The sequence below is a fragment of the Gymnoscopelus microlampas genome (assembly GCF_963454915.1).
Source record: "Gymnoscopelus microlampas genome assembly, chromosome: 14".
Lineage (NCBI taxonomy): Eukaryota > Metazoa > Chordata > Actinopteri > Myctophiformes > Myctophidae > Gymnoscopelus > Gymnoscopelus microlampas.
The window spans coordinates 9,792,164-9,819,379 of record NC_139951.1 but is presented as its reverse complement, the minus strand read 5'-3'; the positions used below and the strand labels follow the sequence as shown (position 1 = coordinate 9,819,379).

Genomic DNA, 27,216 nt, shown 5'->3' with positions numbered 1-27,216 from the left:
TGAAACATTAGAATAGTCACACATTTAGTGTAAAAAGTACAATATCTGTCTCTGAGATGTAGTGGAGTAGAAGTAAAAGTACAGAGAAATTGGAAATACTCCAGTAAAGTAAAAAAAAAAACTCAAAATTGTACTTGAAGTACAACAGCACTTTGAGTAAATGTACTCAGTTGTAGTTACTTTTTAATTTACACCACTGGCGTGCAATCCCCTCAACGACCACCGAGGGGGTCCCAGACCCACACTTTGAAAGCCACCTTTCTTTTTTTTTTTTACAAAACTTTTTTTGTGGACGGTTCACGCGCGCATGCGCAGTGACGTCTCGTGTGCTGCTATGATGGCTGCTGTGGAGGACAGCGCGGCGTTGGTGTCTCTGGTGGAGGACTTTGTCTCCGGACTGCAGGACAGCAAGGCCCGCGACACGGCCACAGGTATAAACACCACCGTGTCCCCACCGTGGGGGACAGACAGCTGTCTGTGTGGAGATCAGAGAGGTCAGGGTATATGGAGAGGGAGAGACACACATTTTATAATGATGTGCTGCTGCGCTGGATGATGCGGTGCCGCTGTCAGTGTTGCCAGATTCTGTGAGAGAAACAAGCAACCAGCTCTAGGAAAACCAGCCCAAAAGAAGCGACTATATGGGCCACATGAGCACTTTAACATATACATATTTGAAAATAGCAGATCTACAAAACGCGTCGCGATGTGACGCGTTGTGAGCTTGTAGATCGGCTATTTTCAAATACAATCTTGCGGGGAAATTATAATAAGCAGATCTGGCAACCCTGGCTGCTGTCTGTCTGTGCAACACAGCATGAAACAGGCACCGGGAGGGGGGTTACGCCGATGTCGGTGTCCTATCCTGTTATGTGTGTTATTTGTGGGTTTTACAGTCCGTCTGAGTCTGTTCGGTCAGTGGTCACCAGTGGTGGAAGAAGTACTCAAGATATTTTACTCAAGTAAAAGTAGCAATACTACAATAAGAAAATACGTAGCTGTAAATGTACCTTTCCACCACTGGTCAGTGGTCATGCATTCTGATGGTGCTTTGTGGGGAAAAAATAGTGCCATTTAAATGTTTTTTTTCTTTTCACCTTTTTAGCTTTTGACATATTTACAAAATACACAGCCGTTTTCTCACAACTCAAGAGGGTAAAAGGAAGGACACAAAAACCACATTGATGATGATATACACATGGTTAGAAAGGCTACATTAAGTTACAGTTCTTGTCTGCCATGTGAGTCTTCCATCATGAATCTGATGCAATACATGGCAAATAAAGCTGAAATGTTATGTATTTTTATTCCGAGGTAATGTATGTCAAACATCTAAAAGCCCATTGTTGATGATATTCCATTATACACCAACGTAGTTATCATAGGAAGAGACGAAAAGTAATTCAGAAGGCGACTTAGTACGTACAGTAAGTCACAGTATTATAGGTCGCCAATGTCGATGTAACACTGGCTAACTAGTTAGCCGAGTTAGCGCAACATCCTGTGGCTTTAATGACTGCCTTCCTTTATGCGTGCTGTTACAATGAACACTGTTCAGTTCATCAGCATGTCAACATGTCCTGCATCACACATAACATGACACTGTCATGTGAATGCGGTCTGTCATGATGATAATAGGATGCACAGCAGCCATATTATCATTTATTTCACAGGTGTTACCAATGATACTAATGAAGGCTCTGTTCCATTTAGTCTAGCACAGTGGTTTCCACGACCCCCATAACTCTGAGAGTGTACAAATGGAACCACCCGCAAGGGGCCATTTGGAAGCCCATGAGGGTCCCTGGACCCCAACTTTAGACCCACTGGTGTAGCAGAGTGTTTCCAGTGAGCCAACATGCACAACATCAGCAGGGGGGGGGGGTTCAGTGAAGTGACAACCTTTTTAATACCTCCAAAAAAAGAAAGATAAGAAAAACTATTACAGCATCAAAAGTAATCAACACTCTACTATAACAACTGGTCAAACATTTGCCAAATTGTAAAATAATACAGGAAAGAGGCAAGAATTGTGAAAATAGCAGATCTACAAGCTCACAACGCTAAAAAGGATGACACGACAAAGTCCTGAGGACTTGTTTCCATTGCGCTACGATTATGCAATTCATAGAGACATTTAAAGACGTACAATTATATATCCTAGACATCAACACTAGTAGCAATAAAACATGTGTGGCCTATGTGTACAGTAAACAGTTGAGGGGGGGGGTCATTTCTGGTGTTAAAGGAGTAGTTCACCCAAATAATTACTCAAATGCAGGTCAATTGTGTCTCCTACCGGGGACTCCGCAGGTCATCAAATTATTGGCTTTGAAATGCGACAAAATCAGAAACATATCCACGAATTCAAGGCTTCATGGGGTGTGTAATTGATAGAAAATAAGTAATATTTTGAGTGAACTACTCCTGTAAGTTGCAAACAATAATATTACCCACTCGTTTGTACCTGGTAAACTTGTGAGTTTGAGTTGAGGGGATCTCTGCATGTTGTTGCAGAGAATGAGCATTCACTATACTACCCTGTAATCAGTATTCAAGTTCATATCTGTCCTGAGAGATCCTGTTCAATGACCTCTGTGTTGTGACACCACACACATGCAGCTATATGCTCCTCTGTGTTCTTGCACAATACTCCTGTTGTTGTCATCCCAGTGGTCATGTTTGAGAAGGTTTAACGCCTACAGAGAGTAAATATGCTTTTCCTTTGCAGGAGTCAAAGATGGACAGTTTACAATCCTACAGGTGGTGGAAGCCTTGGGGTAATGTATTGATATAATGTTATAACACAACAACAACATATGTCTTTGGGTTAGCTTAAACACAGTCAGAATACTACAGTACTACAGTAAATACTACAGTAATCCAGCTTGACAGCGTGTCGCGGGTTCGACTCCCGATCCCGACGACCTTTGCTGTGTGTACCCCCCCCCATATTTCTCCCCATTTCCTGGCACCCCACTATCCCATCAATAAAGGCAGAAAAAGCCCCCAAAATATATTTAAAAAAATATAAAACAGTTGCAGCCTAAATGGTAGAGTTCTGTGTTATTTGCTATAGGCCTACATTTACTGAACAGAAACTGAATCAGTCTCAGACTTAATTAAAACCTGAGATCTCAATTTTCATTCCCGATTTGGAATCAGATATTGAATTCAGGGTTATCCACACCAAGCACTATAGTCTATAGCTATAACTGTAACTTTCACCACTGTTGTTATAGTGGTGGTGTGGTTGTGGTGTGGACTTAAGTTGGAATAATTTCTAACTCTATAAATATATTTATAGTTATTGTTATAGTGCTTGGTGTGGACGGCCCATTAGAGTCAGAATATCTTTTGTTGCCAGATACTTTTGCACATACAAGGAATTTGTCTTTGCGTCAGGTTACTGCATTACACTGAAGAAACTAGAGAAATATTTAAAAGATGTACAACCATTTACTCAAAATATGAAGATAAGCAACTTGAAAAATAAGAAGCTAAAAACTGCAGACAATGTGCAATTGACAATGTATACTGTTGACGTTATTCTTGTAAACTCATAGAAATAAACGTATGAAACTATATTCCCATTCATAGCAACATTTTGCCTCTGTGTCAAACATGGAAGAGGAAGTAATCAATCCATAGGGGTCTCTGTGATCTTTGTTCCATATCCATAAGTGGATGTATTAGTTATGATATCCACAGGAATAAACGTCTTTTCATCTTGTCCCAGATGGGAAAGTTTGGCTGCAGCATGACTTACTAGATCACAACACATCCTCGCAACAGAGAACAAAAATGGACACAATATCTATAAACGGAATTCTTTTGATGTAAAGCAAAGCTCAGTGTTCTGAAGTGTACTGTCTCCTCCTGTGTGTACAGACTGAGTCTAACCAGCACCCAGGTGAACACGCGGGGCAGAGGAGTGCAGATGCTGTCCGAAGTTGTGCAGGAGTGCTTTCGACAATTCTCTGTTAAAGAAGGTATGTTCACAGCAGGTCACCCGGCTTTCATGCCGTGTTGATTTCGTTGGCTAAAACTATGACGAAAAATGTTCGTCGACTACCTTTTTTCACTGACGAAAACAAAATAAAGACGAAATAAGAAACTAAGCTACGATGACTAAAACTGAGACTAAATATAATGACAGTTTTGTCAACAAATAAAAACTAGACTAAAATGTTAGTGAGGGACGAGTGGAGAAGAGATCCAGTAGAACTAAAAGACAAGTCATTTTATGTTTGGTTGCGCTTGGGTGTTGCCCTCTGAAAATAGAAGATCTACAAGCTCACAACGCGTTGCAGCGCCACGCGTTGTGAGCTTGTAGATCGGGTGCTTTCGTGTGTGTGTGTTTTGTGCTTTCGTGTGTGTGTGTGTTTCGTTTTGTGCTTTTTCGTGTGTGTGTGTGTATTTTGGTATGTAATTACTATGTGGCACTGTGACTTTATATTACATGTTATTTCACCCACTGTTTTACACCTGTAAACATGTGATGTGACAATGAAGTCGATTCTGATTCATTTCTGATATTATGTCAATGTCAGGAGAGTCAGTCACTGGATGATCGTTATAACTTCAGAACTACTATATTCATCGTAGAAGGATGAGACGGGTTGCATTTGAAAGCTTGTCTCAGCTTCTCAGACAGACATCTTTAGACACTGAGGTCAACAATATAAACCTCTACATTGCAGTCGTGTCGTGGAACAGAGCCTTCATGTTGTTTTGTTTTTGTGTGTTGTCTTTTGTATTAACAGTGTTGGGTCGTTTTGCGTCATGTGTTTCCATGTTTTTTTTTCTTGCTTGGCCTTCATGTTAACCACTTAAAATCCCTATTTTGGGCAAGTCATTATAGCCGGAAAATTTCAAACGTTCAAAAATAGCAAATAGCAGAGCTACAAGCTCACAGCACGTCCGCACTCTGAGCATGTAAATCTGCATTTTTTTTGTGTCGTGTTCATTGGACCACGTTGTACTCATCTCAGCAGCATCTCTCATCGTTTCCTTTCCTCCACAGTGGAAGTGCTCATAGCGTTCTATGAGAACAGACTGAAGGACCACCATGTCATCACTCCTCACGTTTTACTTGGCCTGAAAGCACTGGTGAGTGGAGGTCCTCCCTGTCAATACGTGTCTACAGTGGGAAAGAATTGTGCTGAAACGTATATACTGTACTTAGTTACTCCAGAATATCTCCCCAGTCTAATTCCTCTTTCTCCAGTCTAAACATCCAGCGTTGCCTCCTGGGTCTGCTGTCTCCATTCTGAGGTCTATATTTCAAGATGTCCATGTGCAGGTGAGACCAGCCTATAGCAAGAGCCACGTGTAGGAAGACTACTGTAGCATTTAATAAGAACTACAATAATGCTACTAGCATAGCGTATTTCTTAAAGGACAACTTTGTTTTTTTACAACCAAGGTTTATATTTGAGCTTGTAATTAATAGATAAAATATGAGTGTTATTTTTTTTCATTTACTGCTTTCTATAGTTTTAGCAATTTTCACGATATTTTTTACATTCTGTCCGGTGGCTAAATATGCCTTTTTTACACAATAAAAAAGGTCCTGTGGTCTTTGATGGCCAGATGTGAGTTATTGGGGGCTAGAAGAGCTACTGTAAATAATGATAAAGAAAACGTGGGGTTATTGTGTAAAAAAATACATACTGTATTTAGCCACCGGACAGAATGCCCCTGCCCACTGTAAAAAAGCGAAAATTGCTAAAATTATAGAAAGTACATTTAAAAATGTTAACACTCATCTTTAATTTACTTTAATTACAATATAAAACATAAACCTTGGTTGTAAAAAAACAAAGTTGTCCTTTAAAGGCACACATGGTTACAAAGTGATATGATGCATTTACTTGTAAAGTTCTGAAGAGTTTATCTGCACAAATGCAGTACAGATCAATGAAATCAATACACACACAATGGTTCTCTTTTTTATTACTGACATCCAAACCATCCTATTAGTGCAATCTCCTGGGCTCTGGCAGAAGCCTTATGCATTATTACTGTATATGCTAGTAGAGCCTGCTGCCTATGTGAACTTTTTAGCATGAGCTACATGCATAATGACAGAGCATAATGCAGTGTGTTTTCTCTAGTCCCTGATGTTGGCAGAGAGAAACTGCGTGTACACTATTCTGGTCAACCTCATGGAGTCCAGAGAGACAGGTGAACACACACACACACACACACACACACAGACACACACATACATACATACATACATACATACATACTAGAGGTGGGCATAGATTAATTTTTTTAATCTAGATTAATCTATCTGCAATCCTGGAGTTAATCTAGATTAATCTAGATTAAAATGGCTCATTTGAAGTCTGCCGAAGGCATTCAAAATATGTGTGTTCTAGGGATGCACCGATGGGATTTTGGCCGATATCGATATCCGATATGATATATTGCTGTTATGACCGATAACCGATATAACCGATATATGTCGATATGATCGATAAAAAAAACAGTTTTATCCAGTCTGAAAAACATGTGTAAACACTGCATTTGAAAAAGAAATCCCTGTTTATTCCAAATTATTTTATATTATCATCTGGATAATCCCCAGAGCAAAAAACATAATGTGTCAACTGCAAAAAGTACCAGTGACAGCAGCTTAGAAAGAAACTTGGCAAATATCATTGATATTGAATAATTGAATAAAAAGTTTGGGCCCCAATACTGACCCCTGGGAGACGCCCAAATGATTTGAGCTGTATTTGCCCAGCTTCACAAACTGTTGACGTCTGTCCAAATAACTTTGTTTTAATCCAGTCTACTGCAATGCCTCTAATACCAATTTTCTCCAGTTTGTTTATTAATATGGTGTGATAGATAGTGTCAAAAGCTTTTTTGGGGTAAATTAATATTCCAATTGCAACTGTGATTCTTTCAATGGATTCCATCAATGCCTGAGATGTTGATCTGTTAGTTCTAAAACCATATTGACTCTCTGAGAGTAGGCTACATTATATATTTCCAAAAAAGAATCTAGTCTGCTATTGAAAAGTTTCTCCAGTAGGCCTATCATTGAAAATTGTGAACAATTGGTTCCATTTGGACACTGAATTTACAGACCCATAAGGGTCCATTTGGTTTGTACACTCCGAGTTACAGACCCATATAAGGACCCACTTTTAGAACCACTGTCCTACACTGTGTGTGTGTGTGTGTGTGTGTGTGTGTGTGTGTGTGTGTGTGTGTGTGTGTGTGTGTGTGTGTGTGTGTGTGTGTGTGTGTGTGTGTGTGTGTGTGTGTGTGTGTGTGTGTGTGTGTGTGTGTGTGTGTGTGTGTGTGTGTGTGTGTGTGTGTGTGTGCGCGCGTGTGCACCCGCACGCTTAGCATACATTTGTTTGTTGTTGTTAGCATGTAGCACTCAGTAGCATGCTCTATAGCAACAAGTATTACCAAACAGCGCCCAACTACTGCTATGTTTGTTCATCAACACGGTAGCGGAGGCTCTGCTTTTGTCCAATGACCACTTTAATAATCTTCGCTGGGCTTACAGACCTGAAGCAAATGAATTAACGAGTGGAGCAACACGCATGCACCGACACATACTCAGCCTCTCTCTGTCTGAGTGAAATGAATGAGAGGCAGTGCGCAGCGCACGTCTGTACACCATGTGAAACCCGACACCTATCCCAGACCCAACTTTGAGAATAGATTAACGGCGGTCATTTTTTTTTATCGCACGATAAGAGTCCACGTGAACTTAGCCCGGTAACGGCGTTAACGGCCCGGCCTTAATACATACATACATACATACATACATACATACATACATACATACATACATACACACATACACACACAGAGGGACAAAGGGACAGGAGGGGAAGAGTGTGTGGGGGTATTCAATAGCATAATAATAGAATATTGCATATGTATCGATGTTATGGCAGCAAAAGGCAATTCTGTGGCTATATACTGTATCACTGGTTTAGTAAGCACTGTTTCAAACTGTTCAATGTAAACACGTGGCCAACTGGTGGCCAAAGGTGTGTCCGTGTTCTCCAACCTCTGACCTTTTTTGACCTCGTCCTCAGAACTGAAGAGCTTGGGGGCGGACTTTGTGTTTGGTTTCGTCCAATCAATGGACGGCGAGAGGGACCCTCGGAACCTGCTGATGACCTTCCAGATCGCCAAGGACATCATCACCAGAGGCTACGACATGGGTGAGAGCCACACACACACACACACACACACACACACACACACACACACACACACACACACACACACACACACACACACACACACACACACACACACACACACACACACACACACACACACACACACACACACACACTTCGTTGTCTCTCACTTTCCATCTCTCTCTCTCTCTCTCTTAATCATTTGAATGTAACCTCTTTTTAATCCATCATCTCTCTCTCTCTCCGTCTCCGTCTCCCAGGTAAATTCGTAGAGGAGTTGTTTGAGGTGACATCCTGTTATTTCCCCATCGACTTCAGCCCAGTAAGCCAATCCCTTCTCCCTGTTTACCCAGCTGCCTTTGCAAAGCAGGACACACACACACACACACACACACACACACACACACACACACACACACACACACACACACACACACACACACAGACACAGACAGTCGTCTCATCACACACGTCCTGTGAACTCGTGCGGCCTCGACAGGAAGTAATAGCACAGTGGATGTCTTCCTGTCTGTCTGTGTTCTACATCTTGTACAATTTCACACGTTCATGAATCTATATGATCCACAATTTAAATCTATAAATATCATACATAGTGGGATTCATGTGAAAATTATTACAGGTCTTTATTTCATTTTATTGTAGAAGCTGTTAAGCTATTAAGGAAATTAGTATACCATAGGTTCTCAAAGTGGGGTCCTTGGGGCGGTTCCAGGGGGTCCCCAGCTAAATGTGTTAATATAGCTTCACAATAATTTGAACCTTTTATACTTTGGCTATTCAAAATAGCATATATATATATACAAGCTCATAGCGCAGCACCGAGTGCCGCGCTATGAGCTTGTAGATCTGCTATTTTTGAAAAATCTTGAACATTTGTGCAAACCTTTGAATATATATATTTTTAAGCGAACATTTGGAACTCAAATCTTTAGTTCTGGGGGTCCCTGGAACACAATATTTGAGATGGGGGTCCACGGCCAAATAAATATCATTTTGGGGGTCCTTGACATGAAAAGGTTTGAGAACCACTGATCTACTGTCTACACAACCTCTTCATTCATCCTACAGATAATGAATTGAAATAAAAAACAGTCAGAACGAGAACTACGAGACGACCTCGGCGAGGTTGTCTTGTCTCACAGCGTTTTCGTTGCTTTAACCTCAGCAGGAAGCTGAGCTGCAACACAGCCAGGGTTTACGGCTCAGGCGCTGACTGTTTACTACGTCGCAACAGACTGATGGCTTCATATCACGTCAACACAAACCAATAGAGATTGTGGATACATACGTGAAGGCCACGGTTGTTTCTGTAAGGAGTTTAACATAGTAGCGGGTATGGCAGAGAGGTTTCACTGATATATAATCTATGACGGATTTGGTGACATCATGAAGAAGGAAAATTACATGTAAACATCTTTTTCACACCAAATACCGGCCTTATGGGCCTTCTTGAAATTCAAAAGTTTGAGAACCACTGAATAAATAACATTTCCATTAATAATAGTTAAAGTGCAGCTACAAGTTAGTAAAATAATACGTAAATAGTACAGTAAGAGTATAAAACAGTAGTGCAACATCAACTGAAGCATTCAAAAGGCAAAATAATTGACTATCGTAAATGATCATATCGTGTGATAAATTACGTGGTATCGGAATGGCATAGACTACCAGCTTTTAGGCAGTATCGGGACCTTTTCCGATACTGGTATCGACGCAAGAACTATAATTGGTGCATTACCATGAGTTCATATTAGATGTGCTCATTATCATCTTTCATAATGATTCAGACCATGTTGTTTCAGTAGCTATGTACTCACTGACTCACACCTGTGTGTGTGTGTGTGTGTGTGTGCGCGCGCCTGTGTGCTTGCATATGCGCGTGCAACTCAATGGTTGACCACTTCCTCCCAGCACAATAGAAGTAGTTCATATTCCCTTGGGTTGTTTTTTGCACGCAATACACTGCATGCATTGTAAGGCTTCAGTTACAAGCGTTCATGCATGTGTCCTAAAGGTAGAGAAGACAGTCGAGCTCACTGTTTCCCTAGATTCATTGAAAAACATGACGTGATGATGAATTGAGTTCAATGGACCATAATGGAAACAAGCCCCCAGGGCTTTTTGTGTTATCCTTTTAGCATAGTTTATTTTTTTTGCTGTACTGTTTTCAATCTGCTAAGCTTTTTTTCTTTGCTGTACCGTTTTCAATCTGCTAATTAAGTATTTAATCAATCAATCAAACAAACAAACATTTGAGCCACCTGGAGTTGGATGTGAATCTTTGCATCATTTGTAGCGGTCACCTACAAACCACGCTGTTGTAACATGCATGTCATTATTCTTATCTTCTCCCCACTCCCCCCAGCCCTCCAACGACCCTCACGGTATCACACAGGAAGTGCTCATCCTGTCACTGAGGGGCGTGCTCACTGGAACGCCGCTCTTTGCTGAGGTAAGATGCTTTACTTTTGGATGTAGGCCTGCTTCTCTCCTAATTTATTTAAAGGACCATACTGGCATCTTTTTTTTTGTCTATTCACACAGCTTTGGCCATATACCATAAGCATAGGCCATTTCCCTGTTGATATTTCAATATTTATACAAACATTTATATTTTCACGTTGTTACTACTAAATCGTTCCAGAACGTAACTGAATAATTCAGCGAATGTTGGCAAGATGTCAGGCTTGGCATCGATGTCTCTTTCAAATATCACTAATTGGGAAAATGTGCCAATGATTATCTCAGTTTTTCTAAGCAATGTTTTAATGAAATTCATCTTGTAGAGCTTGCACATTCATTCATTCATCTCCTTTGCCCTAAAATGCCCCAATTTGGCGATCCACTTTAATATGCAGAGGAAAAGTCTGGCTAAAATGTGTGTGCTTTCAGTTAACGTTGCAGTGACAGAATGCAGCTGGTTAATGTGTTTCTATGGGTTCAGAATGTGTTCATGCTCCGTCTCTCTTCTCTTCCAGTTCCTGTTGCCTCTGATCATTGAGAAACTGGACTCTGATGTTCAGACCGCCAAAGTGGACTCACTGCAGACCCTGGTGAGAAACCCTCCATCTTTGTGTTTTACTGTACCATTGATGGCTTCTTCTGGAACAACATTTACCACTGCAACACTGAACCAAAGTATACACTGGACCCCTAGTCCAGTGTATACTGGACCACTGTCTACAATGTCCTGTTACACTTTGAGTAAAACAAAGGTTTTAAGAAGAATGGTGGTTGTAATGTCTCCTCCCAAAGAAGAGAGACATTTTTTTTAGAAGAAATTGGCTTATAATGACATACCTGGAATAGTGACGCCAGGTTGAAAGTGGTTAAAATACTAATGTTATTCTTTAAAAGAAGTCCTGGATATCAGCTTTAACATAACATCATATCAATATCATACCACTCTTGTATTTCCCTTTGTTTCCAGGCTGCATGTGTAGAAACGTACCAACAGCAACACCTGGCTGAGTTCCTACCTGGCCTGTGGGCTTCACTACGCAGAGAGGTGTGTATGACACAAATGTATTGTGTGTGTGTGTGTGTGTGTGTGTGTGTGTGTGTGTGTGTGTGTGTGTGTGTGTGTGTGTGTGTGTGTGTGTGTGTGTGTGTGTGTGTGTGTGTGTGTGTGTGTGTGTGTGTGTGTGTGTGTGTGTGCGCCATGAAAGCTTAATGTATTCAATGTATCCAGTGTAACCACTTCAGTCCTGCATTCTTCACACCGTCACTCACCGAATAGCAAACATTAGCCATATAGAAATGCCTGTAATGACATGCCCATAATACAGACGCCAGGTTGAAAGTGTTTAAAAACACAGACAATTCCCTCCTGAACTTTATATACTGTAATATAACCAAATGAGTGAGTTTATGTTGGTATTTTGTGTTACTCATCCTGCTACCTACCAGAGCATTTCCTGGTTCGTTCAGATGTTTTTTTTCCATCAGGGTGTGGAGGACTGACAGTAGTTGAGCGAGTTAGTTGCATTATATTTGTATTCATATGTGTTGTCAATAAATATGTCAGTCTAATTGACTGACTCAATCAATCATTCAATCAATGAACAATGAAGCATCTGTTGTTCTGTGTGTGTAGGTGTTCCAGACCACCAGTGAGAAGGTGGAGACTGCAGGTCTCGCTGCTCTCGCTGCCATCACTTCCTGTCTGTCCCGCTCCGTCCTTAGCTCTGACTCTGAAGACGGACTGAGCGTCTTCCTGGAACTCATCCTCAGTGGTAGGACTGTCACTTTGAGGGTTTTAGTCCAATTGTGTGTTTGTGTGTGTCTGTCTGTGTATGATTGTGATTAATTAATATAATTAGTTAAAGCTGCAATTCATACGTTTCTTTAGAGAATAAAATGCTATTTTAACCAATTTGTATGGTAGAGTATAACTAACAGTGTATTTGGTCTCCCTGCTCTTCTATTGAGAATTGTGGATTTTGTGGTCTGGTAGGACACCTACTGGTTGAATAGTGGTACTGCCTTAAATTACATTTCTGAAAAGATCAAGCTCCTTTAGCTCAGTGGTAGAAATGCTGGAACTCACAAAGAGGACCTGGTTTTGGTCGGGTAGGACATGAAAATTACTGATAGCAGCTTTAATATGATAGCACACCATCTGCTTGAGTCACCAATAGGCTCTGGTTCTAATTCTATAGAGTGTGGAGTGAAGTTGTGGTGTGTTTTTGTTGTTTTGGAGTAAGTTGCTGGTGTGTTTTTGTCGTTGCAGACTGCAAGCATCACCTGGCTGAGCCGGACCTCAAGCTGGTGTGGCCCAGTGCCAAGCTGCTGCAGGCGGCGTCTAGCACCTCCTACAGGGCCAGTCACATCATGACAGCCGCCGTCATACCCTCCCTCATAGAGCAGTACAACAACAGAACACAGGTCCAAACCATCTCATTTACAAACTTGCAAACAACAACATTTTATGCATCCCTAGTAAATGTGTTAATACTGTATATACTTTTCTCTCTGTACAGTGCTACCAGAGGCGGACTGTACTAGAAGTGTTGCAGGGATTCGTTCTGCCGCTCAAAAACAGCCAATCAGCAGAGGAAGGTGATTGTTGCATAGTGGCACATACTGTAACTTGTCACTCATACGATGAATTGTGACAATAGCGGATCTTCAAGCTCACAATGTGTCGCAATTCGTCTTAAATGCTTTACCTATAATGGCATGGCCAAAATAGGGATGCCGGGTTGAAAGTGGTTAAATAAAGTTCTCGTACAGAGTTAGGTTCCAGGGTTAAAAACTAAGCAATGTTGTGGTTCATGAAAAGTCCCTTCTGATGCCTAAATCAGCACTTTGTTTATGTTCTCTCTCTCTCTCTCTCTCGCTCGCTCGCGCTCTCTCGCTCTCTCTCTCTCTTTGTGTATCTGTGTGTTTTTCTCTCTGTCCTTCTCTCCCTCTCTCTCTCCATCAGTAGAGAGTGTGTTACTGCCGTTCCGTGAGTCTCTGTGTGGTGTAGTGTTCTCTGCTGTGGTGGAGAACAGTGCAGCTCTGCAGATCACAGCCACCAAGGTCCTCACTGCACTGGGACAACACACAGGTAACTATGCCTCCTCGATTAGTTCTTTCTGCCAATTCCCATCCGCCCCTTTGTACTAGGCTGTGTCCAAAACCTCATGCTACATGCTATATAAAAATCAGTACGTTATTTTTCAACATACTGTTACTACATTGTGTGTGTGTGTGTGTGTGTGTGTGTGTGTGTGTGTGTGTGTGTGTGTGTGTGTGTGTGTGTGTGTGTGTGTGTTTTTTAGGTCTGTTGATGGATTCTGATGTACAACAGGCTGTAGACCATTTGACCAGACTGATACTTGAGGAGAAGGATGATAAAGTCAGGTTGGCTCTCAGCTCACTCTCTCTCTCTCCCTCTTTCTTTGTCTTTGATATTGTAGCTTTCGGGCAGAAACCTTATATTTCTGCATTTCATCACTTTACTTTTGACATACATGAATGCCCTATTTTATACTTTGTTGTGCCCCAGAACAGTAGCAACAGTAACAAGCTTACGCTTATACATCTGGAACAAAGTTTTTTTTCTTTCTTTTTAAGTAACCAATATTGGACATACAAGGTTTCCACCCGACACAGACAATATATTGTCAATACATATTGTCAATACTTCTACAATCATCAATATTGGAAACTGAAACCTCAGAGAAATGATTAAATGTTACTTGTAATGGAACTCTCCCCACAGTGCATCATGTGAATACTGTGAAGTGTAAAGTTGTGCTTGTTTTGAAGACACTAGCTGACCTTAACACGGTTAACCACACTCCCCATCCTCATCCTCGCTCCACTGGGTCCTGATGTTGAGCGTCTCTGTGTCCTTGCTGTGTGTGTCCCTGCAGTGTTGCCGTAGTGGAATGTTCCGGGGCCTTGTCCAGACGGCACCCAGCGGCTTTCATCTCTACCATGATCCCCAGACTCAAAGAACACATCTCCTTAGGTCAGTTCACAACACATCGCATTGCGAGCTTGTAGATCTTTTATTTTTCGCCGATATTTTTTTGCAGAGAATGAGGATGCTAGGCTTCATGTGGTTTAGTCTAATTGTATAGATAAATAATCAAGCTAATAAGGCGTCACATTGTTAGCTACTGTTACTGTAATTTTATATGACCCAACATGGTCAATAATCACAGTAAATGATACTCTTAGTTATTAGTACTATATTAACAAAAATCTCCTCCTCTCTCTCTCTCTCTCTCTCTCTCGCTCTCTCTCTTCTTCAGAACCTATGGCCCAAGACGACAGCAATACCCTGCCCAAGGACCAGCTTTCCCATCATGCTTTGCGTCAACGTTGTTTGTCAGCTCTGGCTGCAGTGTCCAGCCAGCCCTCTGTGGTCCAGGAGAGCACGCCTGTCCTCTTGGAGGTCCTCAGCTCAGCACATACAGGTAGAGATCTGCAGTGAAACGTCATTATGTAGTTCAGTTTGTTTTAAGACTGTTTTAAGTTTTTAATTCAGCTCTCTGTGGTTGTCTGTGATGTTCAGAGATCTGCAAACCTGGCCCATAAATGCCTGATAAGGTTATTGTTAAAATGTCATAACCCTGTTTTTTTTTGTTTTTTTGGTATGACCCGGCGAGGGATTTGAACCCAGACCTCCCAATCTCAGGGCAGACACACTAACCACAAGACCACTGAGCCAGTTGTTGTATTAGACCAGTGGTTCTCAACCTGGGGGTCGCGACCCCCAGGGGGGTCACCAAATAATTTGGGGGGGTCACCAGATATTTTGGTTAATTTGAAAAAAATAAATAAATAAATAAAGTTTTTTTTTTTTTTTTTTTTAACAAAATATTTTTTACTGTTATCATTAATTCATGTTTTATCAGTTAATTTACTCAATTTACCCACTTTTTGCGAAAATATTTTGATAATAAACAATTATCAAATAACCTATTATAATTAAATAACCTTCGCGCGCGCGAACGGGACCGCGCGCGTGTACGCGGGGGGTCGCGGGAAATAATATCATTATTTTGGGGGTCGCGGCCTGAAAAGGTTGAGAACCCCTGTATTAGACCACTGGAATAATAAATTATCATATCATTACTACGCTGCTGCCATCCCAGCTTTACCAGCCTTGAACTCGTTTCGTTACTTTCAACACAGCAGCTCAAACTAAATGTCCATGACAGCCGAGAGGGGCTCTTGTAAGCTTATCACTTACAAGCTTACCCCACATCGCTTGGCTCAAAGCCAAAATGTGCGGAAACAGACGATGTAATATTTAGCTTAGAAACTAGGTCAACTAGCATCAACTGTATGGGCATTTTACCGCATAGAGAAGTAGCTCTCTGTTTTCTGTGATGAGCAACTGATATGTTTTGCTTGTAGAAGCCGTTGAACATAGGATGGGAGACAATAATGATTATTGTGTATGCCCCACAATATATGTACACTCCTGCATCTTTCACCAGACATGTTTTTTAAAACATAAAAAAAGAAGAAAGAATTTATAAAAATAATAATAACAATTGTTGTAAAATTGCAGAATGCATCACATAGCCGCGGTATTGTGGTAATGAGGTTATTGTCCCAGTCATGACCCTGTGCCTTCTCTCTGTAGGATGTCTGTTATTTTATCAGAACTAGCAGTGGCCCAAAGGTGTCTGGTAATCTCACCCTCAGCTCAGATACTGTAGATAGCAGTTCACTGGCCCTACATGAGAACATTATAATCTTGAGTGTGAATTGCCCGCAAATGTTACTGCTTTTGTTCACGCTGCAACTGAAGGAAGATTTATGGAAATCTCGCTTTGTCTGGAGTTGGCAAACTGCCAGAGCATCAATTCTCGACTCCAGGCTCCAGTTCCAACATGACGCAGACACACTTAAATGCAAGGATTGAGTTGCATGAGGGAAAGTTCCTCTCTCTAGCTCTCTCTCTCTCTCTCAATAACCTGATGAAATACTGTTTGTTTGTTGTGTGTCAGGTGCTGTTAGTTTCAGTGTAGAGGAGGTAGTGTCGGCGTGTCACAGTCTACAGACCATCGCCCAGCAGGCTCAGGACACGGAGGAGACCGCTCGATGCTACCACGACATCATCATCCCGCGCCTCTTATCTCTGGCCCTACAGGCCGCCTTACAGGGTGAGTACAAGTAGCAAATGTATCTTTTTCCCACTTGCCTGTCTGTTGTTAGGTTTGATTGGCACATGAGATATGCAGTATTATTTACACAGTTAGTTATAACAGTGGAGATACGGTTTGGCCATTGAAATGTTGTATAGAGTTTATGCCCGTGACATCATCGTACCCTGAAGTTATGCGGGAACGCCTACTGAGTGGCAAAAAACTACTTTCTGGCCTTGACAGCCCCTACATCCAAACAGAAAAGTCCTATCTGATTGTATTAAACAAAGTTAAACTCACCAACATTGCAGCTGTACGCAAAGCTTGAATTATCCTCTTTCTATCTGCAAAGTTTTTGTTTCATAAAGATCCACCATAGACATGTTATGAGCTACTTTCTGTCAATAAATTCCGTGCAGGTGATCATTTTTCTAAGTGTGAGATTTTGGAAGCGCTCGTTTTCGATAACGCAACGTCCTGCTGTCTCCTGCATTATGTGCAATTTCGAAACAGGTGGTACACAGGACCGTTGAGTGGTTTCCAACAAGCACTTCCAAACTCCAACACTCCATGCTGGTCAATGTTTTAGTACAAGTTTTAGTACAATAAGGTGAGTTGCCATAAAGCAACCTAAGTTACAGGTTACTTCCTGTTTCCTGTGTTGGCAGATGAGGATTCTGGGAGTCGCAGTCCTCTGGTGGAGCCGGCGGTTCTGTCAGCCATGGTTCCTGTCATCAGCACCGTCTGTTCCAGATTCCAGCCCAAGTCAGTACCGCTTGTCTCTCTCTCTCTGTCTGCACGTCTGTCTCTCTGTCTGCACGTCTATCTAGCTCTGTCTGTGGTCTGTCCAGGTTGTTCTTCACACTGTATTCAATAAGGTTCATGTCTCTCTGGATGTCCTCAGACTCGCGGTCCAGATGGTGTCCAGGCTCGTCTCTCTCTTCCTGGATGGGGACGTCTCCTGTCTCCCGGACAACTCCTTCCCCTCAGAAATCCAGCTGCTCAAGGTGTGCGGTGGAGGAATACACACTGTGTGTGTGTGGGTGTGGGTGGGTGGGTGTGAGCGGGTGTGTGTGCAGTAGTGTATGGCAAGGTATGCATGTGTTAGGTGTGTGCATGTGAAGGTGTCGTATACGGTTTGTCTCCAGTTCAAACCTGCTGCCGAGCCAATCAAACAAAGCTGTGAGAAAAGGACTCGGAACAGGAAACATGCACATTATGCCATGCCACCTTCTGGAAACTACAGTTAAAACACAGAGCCATTAGTGTTTGTTTTTCTCCTGCAGGGAGGGGCGTCATCGAGGCTGTCTCAGTTGGTGTGTCTTCTGATGGGCTGTGTCTGCTCCCTGCCTCGCACTGTAAGTGTCTACCTCAACACTGTAACCTCAATACTGTTATTTAAACCTCAACTCTGTAACCACAATACTGTTATTTAAACCTCAACTCTGTAACCACAATACTGTTATTTAAACCTCAACTCTGTAACCACAATACTGTTATTTAAACCTCAACTCTGTAACCACAATACTGTTATTTAAACATCAACTCTGTAACCTCAGTACTGTTATTTAAACATCAACTCTGTAACCTCAATACTGTTATTTAAACCTCAACTCTGTAACCACAATACTGTTATTTAAACCTCAACTCTGTAACCTCAATACTGTTATTTAAACCTCAACACTGTAACCTTAATACTGTTATTTAAACCTCAACACTGTAACCTCAATACTGTTATTTAAACCTCAACACTGTAACCTCAATACTGTTATTTAAACCTCAACACTGTAACCTCAATATTGTTATTTTAACCTCAACACTGTAACCTCAATACTGTTATTTAAACCTCAACACTGTAACCTCAGTACTGTCGCATCAGCCGTAATACTGTATCCTCAACACTGTAAGTCTCAACTGCAACATTGAAACCACAACCTTAACATTATGTATCAACCTCAGCAATGTAATCTCGACACTATAAGACACTGAAGGGGAAAATTGCCTCGCAGCTTTGTATGTAACACAATATGACAGGATATCGAGGAAAAGGACAGCCAGTGGGTTATGTGACACACAGTCTGTGATGGTCCTGATGTGTTTTACATGTGCTGTCCAGATGGAGGTTCCCCAGATAGACAGACTACTGTCAGAGCTGGAGGAGTTGAGCTTCACCTGCCTCCACCCGTTCTCCTACACGTCTGCCGCCAAGTGCTACGCCGGCCTGCTCAACAAGAGACCAGCAGGTCAGTGTGAGGCTGGAATGAGAATCCCATCACTGTGTTGATGTTTATTTATTAGATCCCCATTAGATACTGTATTGTAACAGCTTCAATACACATTAACACAGCAGCCTCGCCACAACATACAGTACAACACACAACACCAACTGAAAACCTGTCTAATACACACCATAGCTCTGTAGAACAATTTAATCGCTAACATAATTGAGATCACTTCACTGAATCTCAAAATCTCACAAAATAGAGAAATGGGATGCATAGCTTTCTACATCCATTACATCCATTCACATCTTGCAGAACAGAACATTTATATATTTTGTACCATTCCTTGTGTAACAAATAACAGTTTAACCTTTTCTTTCGACTTATTTTGTTACTTTATGAAATGAGATAAAAACATGGTAATGAATTCCATGTCATTGCTCTGTAATGAATCGTTCCTTGTTTTAAATTGGTTCTAACTGAAGGGAACAGGAAGTGAACATGAACATGCATGGCTGTGATGGTTTGTTGGTTTGTTTTGTCGTCCAGGAGAAGCTCTAGACGCTCTGGTCCAGAGGGTGATGAAGAGGATGTGCAGTCAGCTGGACTCCTCTCCTCTACGCATACAGGCCTTCACACTCCTCCTCTGGGTGAGACACTACGCTATGAATGAAAGTCTATGAGACTGCAGCCCTAGTCTCATGGATCGGTTCAATCCATGGCTCCCCGTGTTGACGTTGAGTGAATGTGCTATAAGCTAAGGCGCTATATAAATGCGGCAGTTATCATTTACAGTATACTTCGTCAGTGACAGTGTCATGCAAAAATAGTGCAAATAGCCTATCTACAAACTCACAGCACATGGCATATAATTGATTACATTAATGTGTTCAATTAACTGTGGCAGCCCTATGTGTATTGTGTAGTGACACCATGGTCTGTTGCGTGTGCGTTGTACTGCTGACTGAAGTGTTGTTTTTGTGTCCGCAGGTGGCCAAAGGGTTGCTGCTCAGATATCATCCTCTGTCAACAGCAATGACTGACAAGGTAAAGACACACACACACACACACACACACACACACACACACACACACACACACACACACACACACACACACACACACACACACACACACCACTGTCTGTCCACAACACTAAAAGCATCATCAAATAGACATTGTTCTCGTGTGTGTGTGTGTGTGTGTGTGTGTGTGTGTGTGTGTGTGTGTGTGTGTGTGTGTGTGTGTGTGTGTGTGTGTGTGTGTGTGTGTGTGTGTGTGTGTGTGTGTGTGTGTGCGCGCAGCTCTTCTCTCTGCTCGGTGACAGTGACTTGGGCTCTCTGGCAGCAGAGGGCTTCTCTCTGCTGATGAGCGACTCCCCTGACGTGTTGAACCGCGGTTGCCACGCCGACGTGCGCATCATGTACCGACAGCGCTTCTTCACCGAGAACTCAGCCAAGCTGGTCCAGAGTTTCAACGCTGCTCCACCAGGTCCCAATACTTACCTAACACTATTTGTATATATTTTATACACAAGATACATTATAACAAGGGTTCCCAAACTGTTCAGGCTGTGACCATAGGGTGAGCATAGGTAGCCCTGGGCCCACCCACTTGGTTTTCTGCCCACCCAAAAATATATATATATATATTTTTAAATCATATTCAACCATTTTGATAACAGTGTATATATAGGTATCCAAAACACATGCATGCGCGTGTGCATGTGTGCCCGGTTTGTGACGGATCTCACAAAGCGAGGCGTGGATTGTCTATTTTCTTTTGTCTATCTTTGCCTCTTTCTTAGGTAATATTTGAAAGAAATGATAGTATAGTTTGTTGGTTACTTTTTACGTAGTAATGGTCTTATTATTAGTTTATCTTTTTCATTTTAGAGGTATTAAAAAATCCTTAAACTATCAATGTATGTTCTACTGTGTACAGTGTGTTGGTTTGTTTACTGCTTAGTAAGAAAACAATGTTGCACATTAAGCTAATCTTCTGGGGAACCTGAAGTCCTGACCCCCAGTTTAGGAACCGCTGCATTATGAGACAGTGTTATTTTATTTGTACTGTGCAGATTGTAGAACAGTGGTTCTCAGATATTGTAATTCCAGGGACCCCCAGTTTACTTTGCATTAGACCATGGCATGGACCCCCATAACTGTTGAGAGTGTACAAATGGAACCAAATGGGCCTGTATCAATTTGTACACTCTCAGAGTTACAGACCTGTAAGGGTACATTTGGTTCCTAACGATCAGTCATATCAGTCCCATTCTAATGGGAAATGATCAGCTGGTCATTTGTTTGTTTACTTTTACTTTGTATATGAATCCACTCAGTCTTAAAGAGATAGTTCACCTCCAAAATGACTTTTTTTCTATCGATTAGTCACACCATGGAGACATGAATTCATGGATATTTTTTAGTTTTTGTCGCATTCCTAAGCCAATAATTTGATCTTGGCTTTGATCTTGGCTCAAAGAGTCATATCCATGAATTCAAGTCTCCATGGGGTGAGTAATCGATAGAAACTAAGTTTATTCTTATGGTGAACTACTCCTTTAAACCCAGTTCCGACCAAACTAAGATTGGTGACGAGACGAAACAGTTTAAAACCCGATTTACACTTTTGCCACAAATAGCAGATCTACAAGCACACAATGCGGTGTGGATTTAACATGCTGTGAGCTTGTAGCTCTGCTATTTTCGGCACACAACACCGTCGTGCAACGGAGCATAAATTAGCCATTAGAACGTTCTCTCTGTGTCGTCCTTCCAGAGAAGAAGTCCAGCTACCTGAAGGCTCTGTCTCACATCGTCAACAACCTGCCCAGGCAGGTGCAGCTCACCGAGCTGCCAGCGGTGAGTAGAACACACACATAGTACACACACATTACATTACATTACATTACGCATACAAATAATTACAGACCATCTTACAATGGGATCACACCACAGGTGTTGACACTAACGGTTGCCCGACTGCCCGTGGCAAGTAAATAAAACGTTCGGGCAGCTGGGGTTTGCGTTCAGGTTGCCCGACGGGTAAGTGCGTTTGAGTGGGGAAGCAACTCTGTTTAGTTTGCTATAAACACAACACAATATGCCTTTGGAATTTAAAATAAGAGCACAGTTGACCTATAATATACAGTTTTTTTTTAAGAATGAAGAGTTTTCACTGTTGCTAGACTAGAGAATAACAAGTGTGAACCCGTAGTCATATTGGTGACCAGCTGCGATGCCAACTGGTTACTGAGAAATGTCCACTAGAAGCTTGTTAGCCAGTATGTGTTGCCCTCTGCTTCTGGTGCCCGCGCTCATACCACACCCAACCATCTTGGAACTCAGCCGTCATCATGGTTTAACTACACACCTGCATCTTGCACGGTTGTGATGCTACCAAGTTGAAAATATCTGTCCACAGACATACTGTAGGCTATAAACAAACTCACAAGGTGAAAACAATACCAGCCAGGGACAGGAAGAGTTACGTCATCTCCGCTCATTTCATTGGGCCAATTATTTTACAGCAAAGGAGGATCATATAAACAAAGAATATTCGTAATATTCAATGTTCAATCATTTATTGCCCACACCAACTCAGTTTATTTGGAATTTATTTAGGTGTGCTCAGAGATACCAACAAGAACAAGAAAAATGCAGATATACTGTAACGCTACTGTATCGTTCCAAACAGTATACTGTATAGTTCCAAACATTGAATCCGCATAATAGGCGTTGATGAAACACGTGCGTACCACTTGACCTGCAGTGTTACTGTCAATGGCTCTGGTACCGGCTGGTGAAAACGGTAACATTGTGAGTTGTGGAAACTGAAAGAAGAACTTAAGTTGTCCTGCCAAAAGGATTGGTGCCAGTGAAGTGGATCATATATTATTTACCAGCTGACTTCACTAATTACTTCCATCCTCCGTAGTTAAAGATCTGAAGATCTGACACCTGTGACCTTTTCACCTCTAAGGTCATAACGGTATAACTAAAACTCAAAATAAATAACAAAAACTAAAAGTTAGAGAACATTTTAGTTAACTGATATAGAAATAGAAATAAAAACAAACTGAAAAACTGTTTACTAAACAAAGGAAATAAACATAAATCCTAGACAAAGGTTTTGTCGTTGACCATTTATTTTATCGCAATGCGATGTGGACAAATTAAGCTGTACTTAATAATTCATAATGTATTCATAATCCATGAATATATTGTTCCTCTCCTGATGCTCCCCATTAAAAAATCTCAGTGAATGTACACTGTGGAGCAGGTAAAACACAACGGCATTACTCTCATTACTGCCAGTTTTCTATAGTTCATGTCCAGCCAAGCCTTGCCGGGTCTCGCTGCTTGCCATGTGTTACTGTATTATAACAAGAACAAGTGAAAGGCTGTAACCTTGCCTCTGTGTGTGTTAAAACACCCGCCTACACTCAGCTGTCTCAGATGGACCGATGATTGATTCATTGTATTATTGTTTGATCGAGGAATGGATCAATCGATCAGTCTCCACTGCAGTACCGTACTGTATGTTAACAGTCTTGTTCCTTTTGCAGCTCCTTCACCTGATCCTGGAGGCCTTGTCGTGTCCTGACCAGGAGGTACAGCTGTCCACTCTGTCCTGTCTACAGCCGGTTCTGTTGGACCCTCCACAGGTTCTGATACAACAGCTGGAGGCTCTGGTGTCCAGGCTGCTGGCCCTCACTTCCAGCCCAGTCATGGTGGGTCTGATCTGTAGATGCTTTCATCTTGTGGCTGTTTTGTTATTGTTGGGACTGGATATGTGTGAGCTGTTTAGATCAGTAGTCATAACTATGGCTGAGCGATATGGACAAAATCGTATATCACAATATTTTTGACGAAATAACTATTTTATACTTTTTGAAAATGTGTCGCCATGTGATGCGTTGTATGAAATAAGGCTTAAGTGATTAAACTAGCAAAAGAAAAGACTTATGTCATATTACGAAATTATGATAAAATCCCAGTTGATATCTAGTCTCGTATCAATATAATATATAGTATCGAGCCTTATTCATAACTTGTTCTCTTTATTTTGTGTGTTTGTCACTCATAGACGGTGCGGATCGCCTCGTTGCGCTGCATCCACGCTGTGGCCAACTTTCCTGAACACGAGGTGGAGCTACACGTCACTGTTGTTAATTTGTTTTATATCGTCGAGCAGAAACCTCTTATCTCCATATTTTAACTTTTTGTGTTTTTTCGTAAATGAACGCCCTACTTGATCATACTACAGAGTCGCAGTGTCCACAAGCTCGAAACGTGGCACGAAGCGACGCGTTTTGAGCTTGTAGATCTGCTACTTTTGATGCTTTTGAATTTGAATCCTGAAAAGTAAGTTTTGGACATATTGAAGTTTCCACCTGATAGAGACGGTGTACCGTAAATATAAGATTTCTATATCTGAATGAAGATGGTAAGTGGCAAGATATTGTGCTTGTTTGACGTTCATGTGACCTTCTCTGACGGTACCAATGTGTTCCAGGTGATGCCGTTCCGTGCCAGGGTGCTGAAGGGGCTGTCCAACCCTCTGGATGACAAGAAGAGGCTGGTGAGGAGCGAGGCCGTGCTCGCACGAGGAGAATGGTGAGGAACACTCAGCAGTAGGAGGAGTAGCCATCGCCCTATACAGTCCCTCTTCATGTGTACACTCTGCATCAGTAGCCTGCTTCTTACAGTGGTAGTTATTATTGACACATTTCTCACCGTGTCAATATACAGTCATCTTATTGTGGAGGCGTGTGGTGAGTAGGGGGGCAACAGTTAATCAAACTAATCAATTTAGTTTGATTATTAATATATATAGAGAGATTTTAACTCATTCCCTTCCTAGAACGACTAAAACGACTTTAAAAAAAATAATATATACCGTATATATAATATATATATTTTTTTTATATATATATTTTTTTTTTATTTGACCCAAAGACCAAGGAGATATGCTTTTTTGAAGATCTAGACTCCCATCCACTTCCTTGTTAAAGTAAAACTTAAAAATGCTGTATCTCGGCTCCTGAGTACTTTTTTTTTTTCAATGAAAAATCTTGGCAGTGGGCAAACGCGGCCAGAAATAATTCAGGCAGTGAATGAGTTAATAAAATGATACATTTTCTAAAATAGACCTACAATATTGTTGATGGGCTATTTTTGCGTGACACTGTTGTACAGCAAATATAAAATAGGCCTTAAGTCGATAGTCAGGCTTATCGATTTAGTCAATTGGATTTTTTTGACAAAGAATAAAAAATACAAATATATTTTTTAAATTGTACTTTTCAATGAATAATCAAAAAAGTAAATCAGTAGTTGCAGCCTTAGTGGTGATGTTTTTTGGGACGATATGTAGGGATTAGATTCAAACCCTGTGTCTATTAACTGTGTATTTTATTCCAAGCTGTTCTGTGTGTTATATTCTCATCACAGGTTCCTGTTAGGAAGCCCAGGAGGCAGGTGATGGGTCAACCCGCCCTCCCCGCACTGACCTTTCACACTTTCACCCTTTGGGAGAGGACAAAGGTTGGAGGACAACCGCCAGGAACGCTGAGGCCCAGGATCAAGCCTCTGTTCCCAGGCCACAGCACCCTTGGTTGGGACAAACTCCTTCACTTTCGGGCCACCCCTCCGGATATTCTCCTATCTATCTATACTTACACTTAACCCATATGTTCATCTTCCGTCCCTTCGTTCTCCTCCTTTTCTATTACTTCCTTCTGTTTTGATCAATGCACAAATGAACAATTTGACCGATGGACTGACTGTGGGGCTTTTGACAGATTGCTCAGTGCAACTATTAAGTGTGTTGAGAAGGTTTATTTTTTATATGTCAGCAATGTTACCAAGGAGTTGTTCTGGTTTATAAGAAAGCTAAACAAAATGGCGTTCACACCATTGATGGCTGTTATTTGCTTTCAAATGGTTGGCCACAAATGCACTCGCTCCAGCATAATGCTATGTTCAGACTGGCAGCCCGAATCAGATCTTTGGCCTATCCAGATTGGAATCAGATTGGTTTCATCAAGTCTGAACGGCAAAACAAAAATCTGCTGTTGAATGGGCAGTGGGTACACTTGCGTCGGGTCAGTAAGCAAGCGTCCAAAACCGACCGAGCTTGTTCGACCATCGGATAGCGAGCTTGTTGAAAAAGACATCAAGCCGTAGGCTATTTTTAGCACCATAGTAGCCATCGGCTCTCGGGTGCATTCATCAACCTTTTTCCACACCTTCCAACCGACTGATCTCCCGACTCGACTGCCAGTCTCTAGTAGTCTGTTTGGTGGAGAGCTACCTTTTAAAAGATTGTATTTGATAAACAAATGGGATTTGCCTGCAGTCTGAACAAAGCCTAAGAAAGACAAACAAATCATTACAACATTGGTGTTTACACATTTGTGGCTGGCATTGGTTGTCTGCCACAAACGCGCTCGCACCAGCGTCGGTATGCTTTACAATGAAACCACACACCTTTAGCACTGCCAAGTACCACATCTGAAACAGCACTTCATGTAGCCAGGCACTGAGAGAGACGAATGTTGTGAGTGGGCAACCTGTCTTAAAAGCAGTCGAGATCGATGTTGTTTGATTTAAGGATTGTTTTGGATCCGTCAACCAGTGGGATTCATAGATTTGGGACCAGTGAAAGTGGTCCATTACGTGCCAATTATTCTCCACTCAGCGCACACCGTGCACATAAATCTATCACATATTAGCATATAAATGATGTGGAGATGAATGCTAGCTTCATTCTTCTGGGACGCACTTCCACTGACATTTCGCAGAAACTGATTTTTATGTTTAATTTTACATGAGGAACGTTATTGTAACTTTATATTGAGGAATGTTATTGTAACTTTAAAGAGGATTACGATGGTAAGATAATATGTATAGATACACTGAACCTTTTGCCTTTTATTTGACTGTTCAATATTTGAAGGAAGGCAGATATTATAGCCTGGCTGTGTTTGGATTGTTCAATTCAGTGAGGTCAAATAAGTTCAGACCTCCTTCGTGCCAAGTATATATATATATGGACGATATTTAATATGTCAATAAAAAAACATGTCTTTTTTTTCATGAAATTAGTTTTAATTTCACAGCAGTTGAGATATGGTTAAAACATGTTCAATAAATAAATGCCTCGTTTTAAAATGAA

At 41.5% G+C, this 27,216-nt stretch overlaps 1 protein-coding gene across 2 annotated transcripts; it reads left to right on the top strand.

The window, feature by feature from the left end:
- Nucleotides 1-334: 334 nt before the first annotated feature.
- Nucleotides 335-27,216, top strand: mms19 (MMS19 homolog, cytosolic iron-sulfur assembly component; the record flags this gene model as incomplete). 2 transcript variants are annotated; one of them, XM_084078504.1, is made up of 31 exons in its annotated part: nt 335-431; nt 2,732-2,780; nt 3,892-3,992; nt 5,027-5,112; nt 5,231-5,305; nt 6,120-6,189; nt 8,079-8,207; nt 8,450-8,511; nt 10,576-10,662; nt 11,189-11,263; nt 11,641-11,718; nt 12,307-12,445; nt 12,943-13,097; nt 13,193-13,271; nt 13,642-13,764; nt 13,979-14,060; nt 14,576-14,673; nt 14,960-15,124; nt 16,670-16,825; nt 17,476-17,572; nt 17,712-17,814; nt 18,094-18,165; nt 18,924-19,050; nt 19,579-19,679; nt 20,020-20,076; nt 20,334-20,520; nt 21,814-21,896; nt 23,603-23,767; nt 24,124-24,183; nt 24,553-24,653; nt 25,491-27,216. In XM_084078504.1, 31 exons carry the CDS (start codon nt 335-337, stop codon nt 25,519-25,521), a joined length of 3,090 nt encoding a protein of 1,029 aa, XP_083934630.1. In that variant the 3' UTR covers nt 25,522-27,216. The 2 variants fall into 2 exon arrangements, with proteins under 2 accessions (XP_083934630.1, XP_083934629.1); XM_084078503.1 differs by having other exon boundaries at nt 13,639-13,764.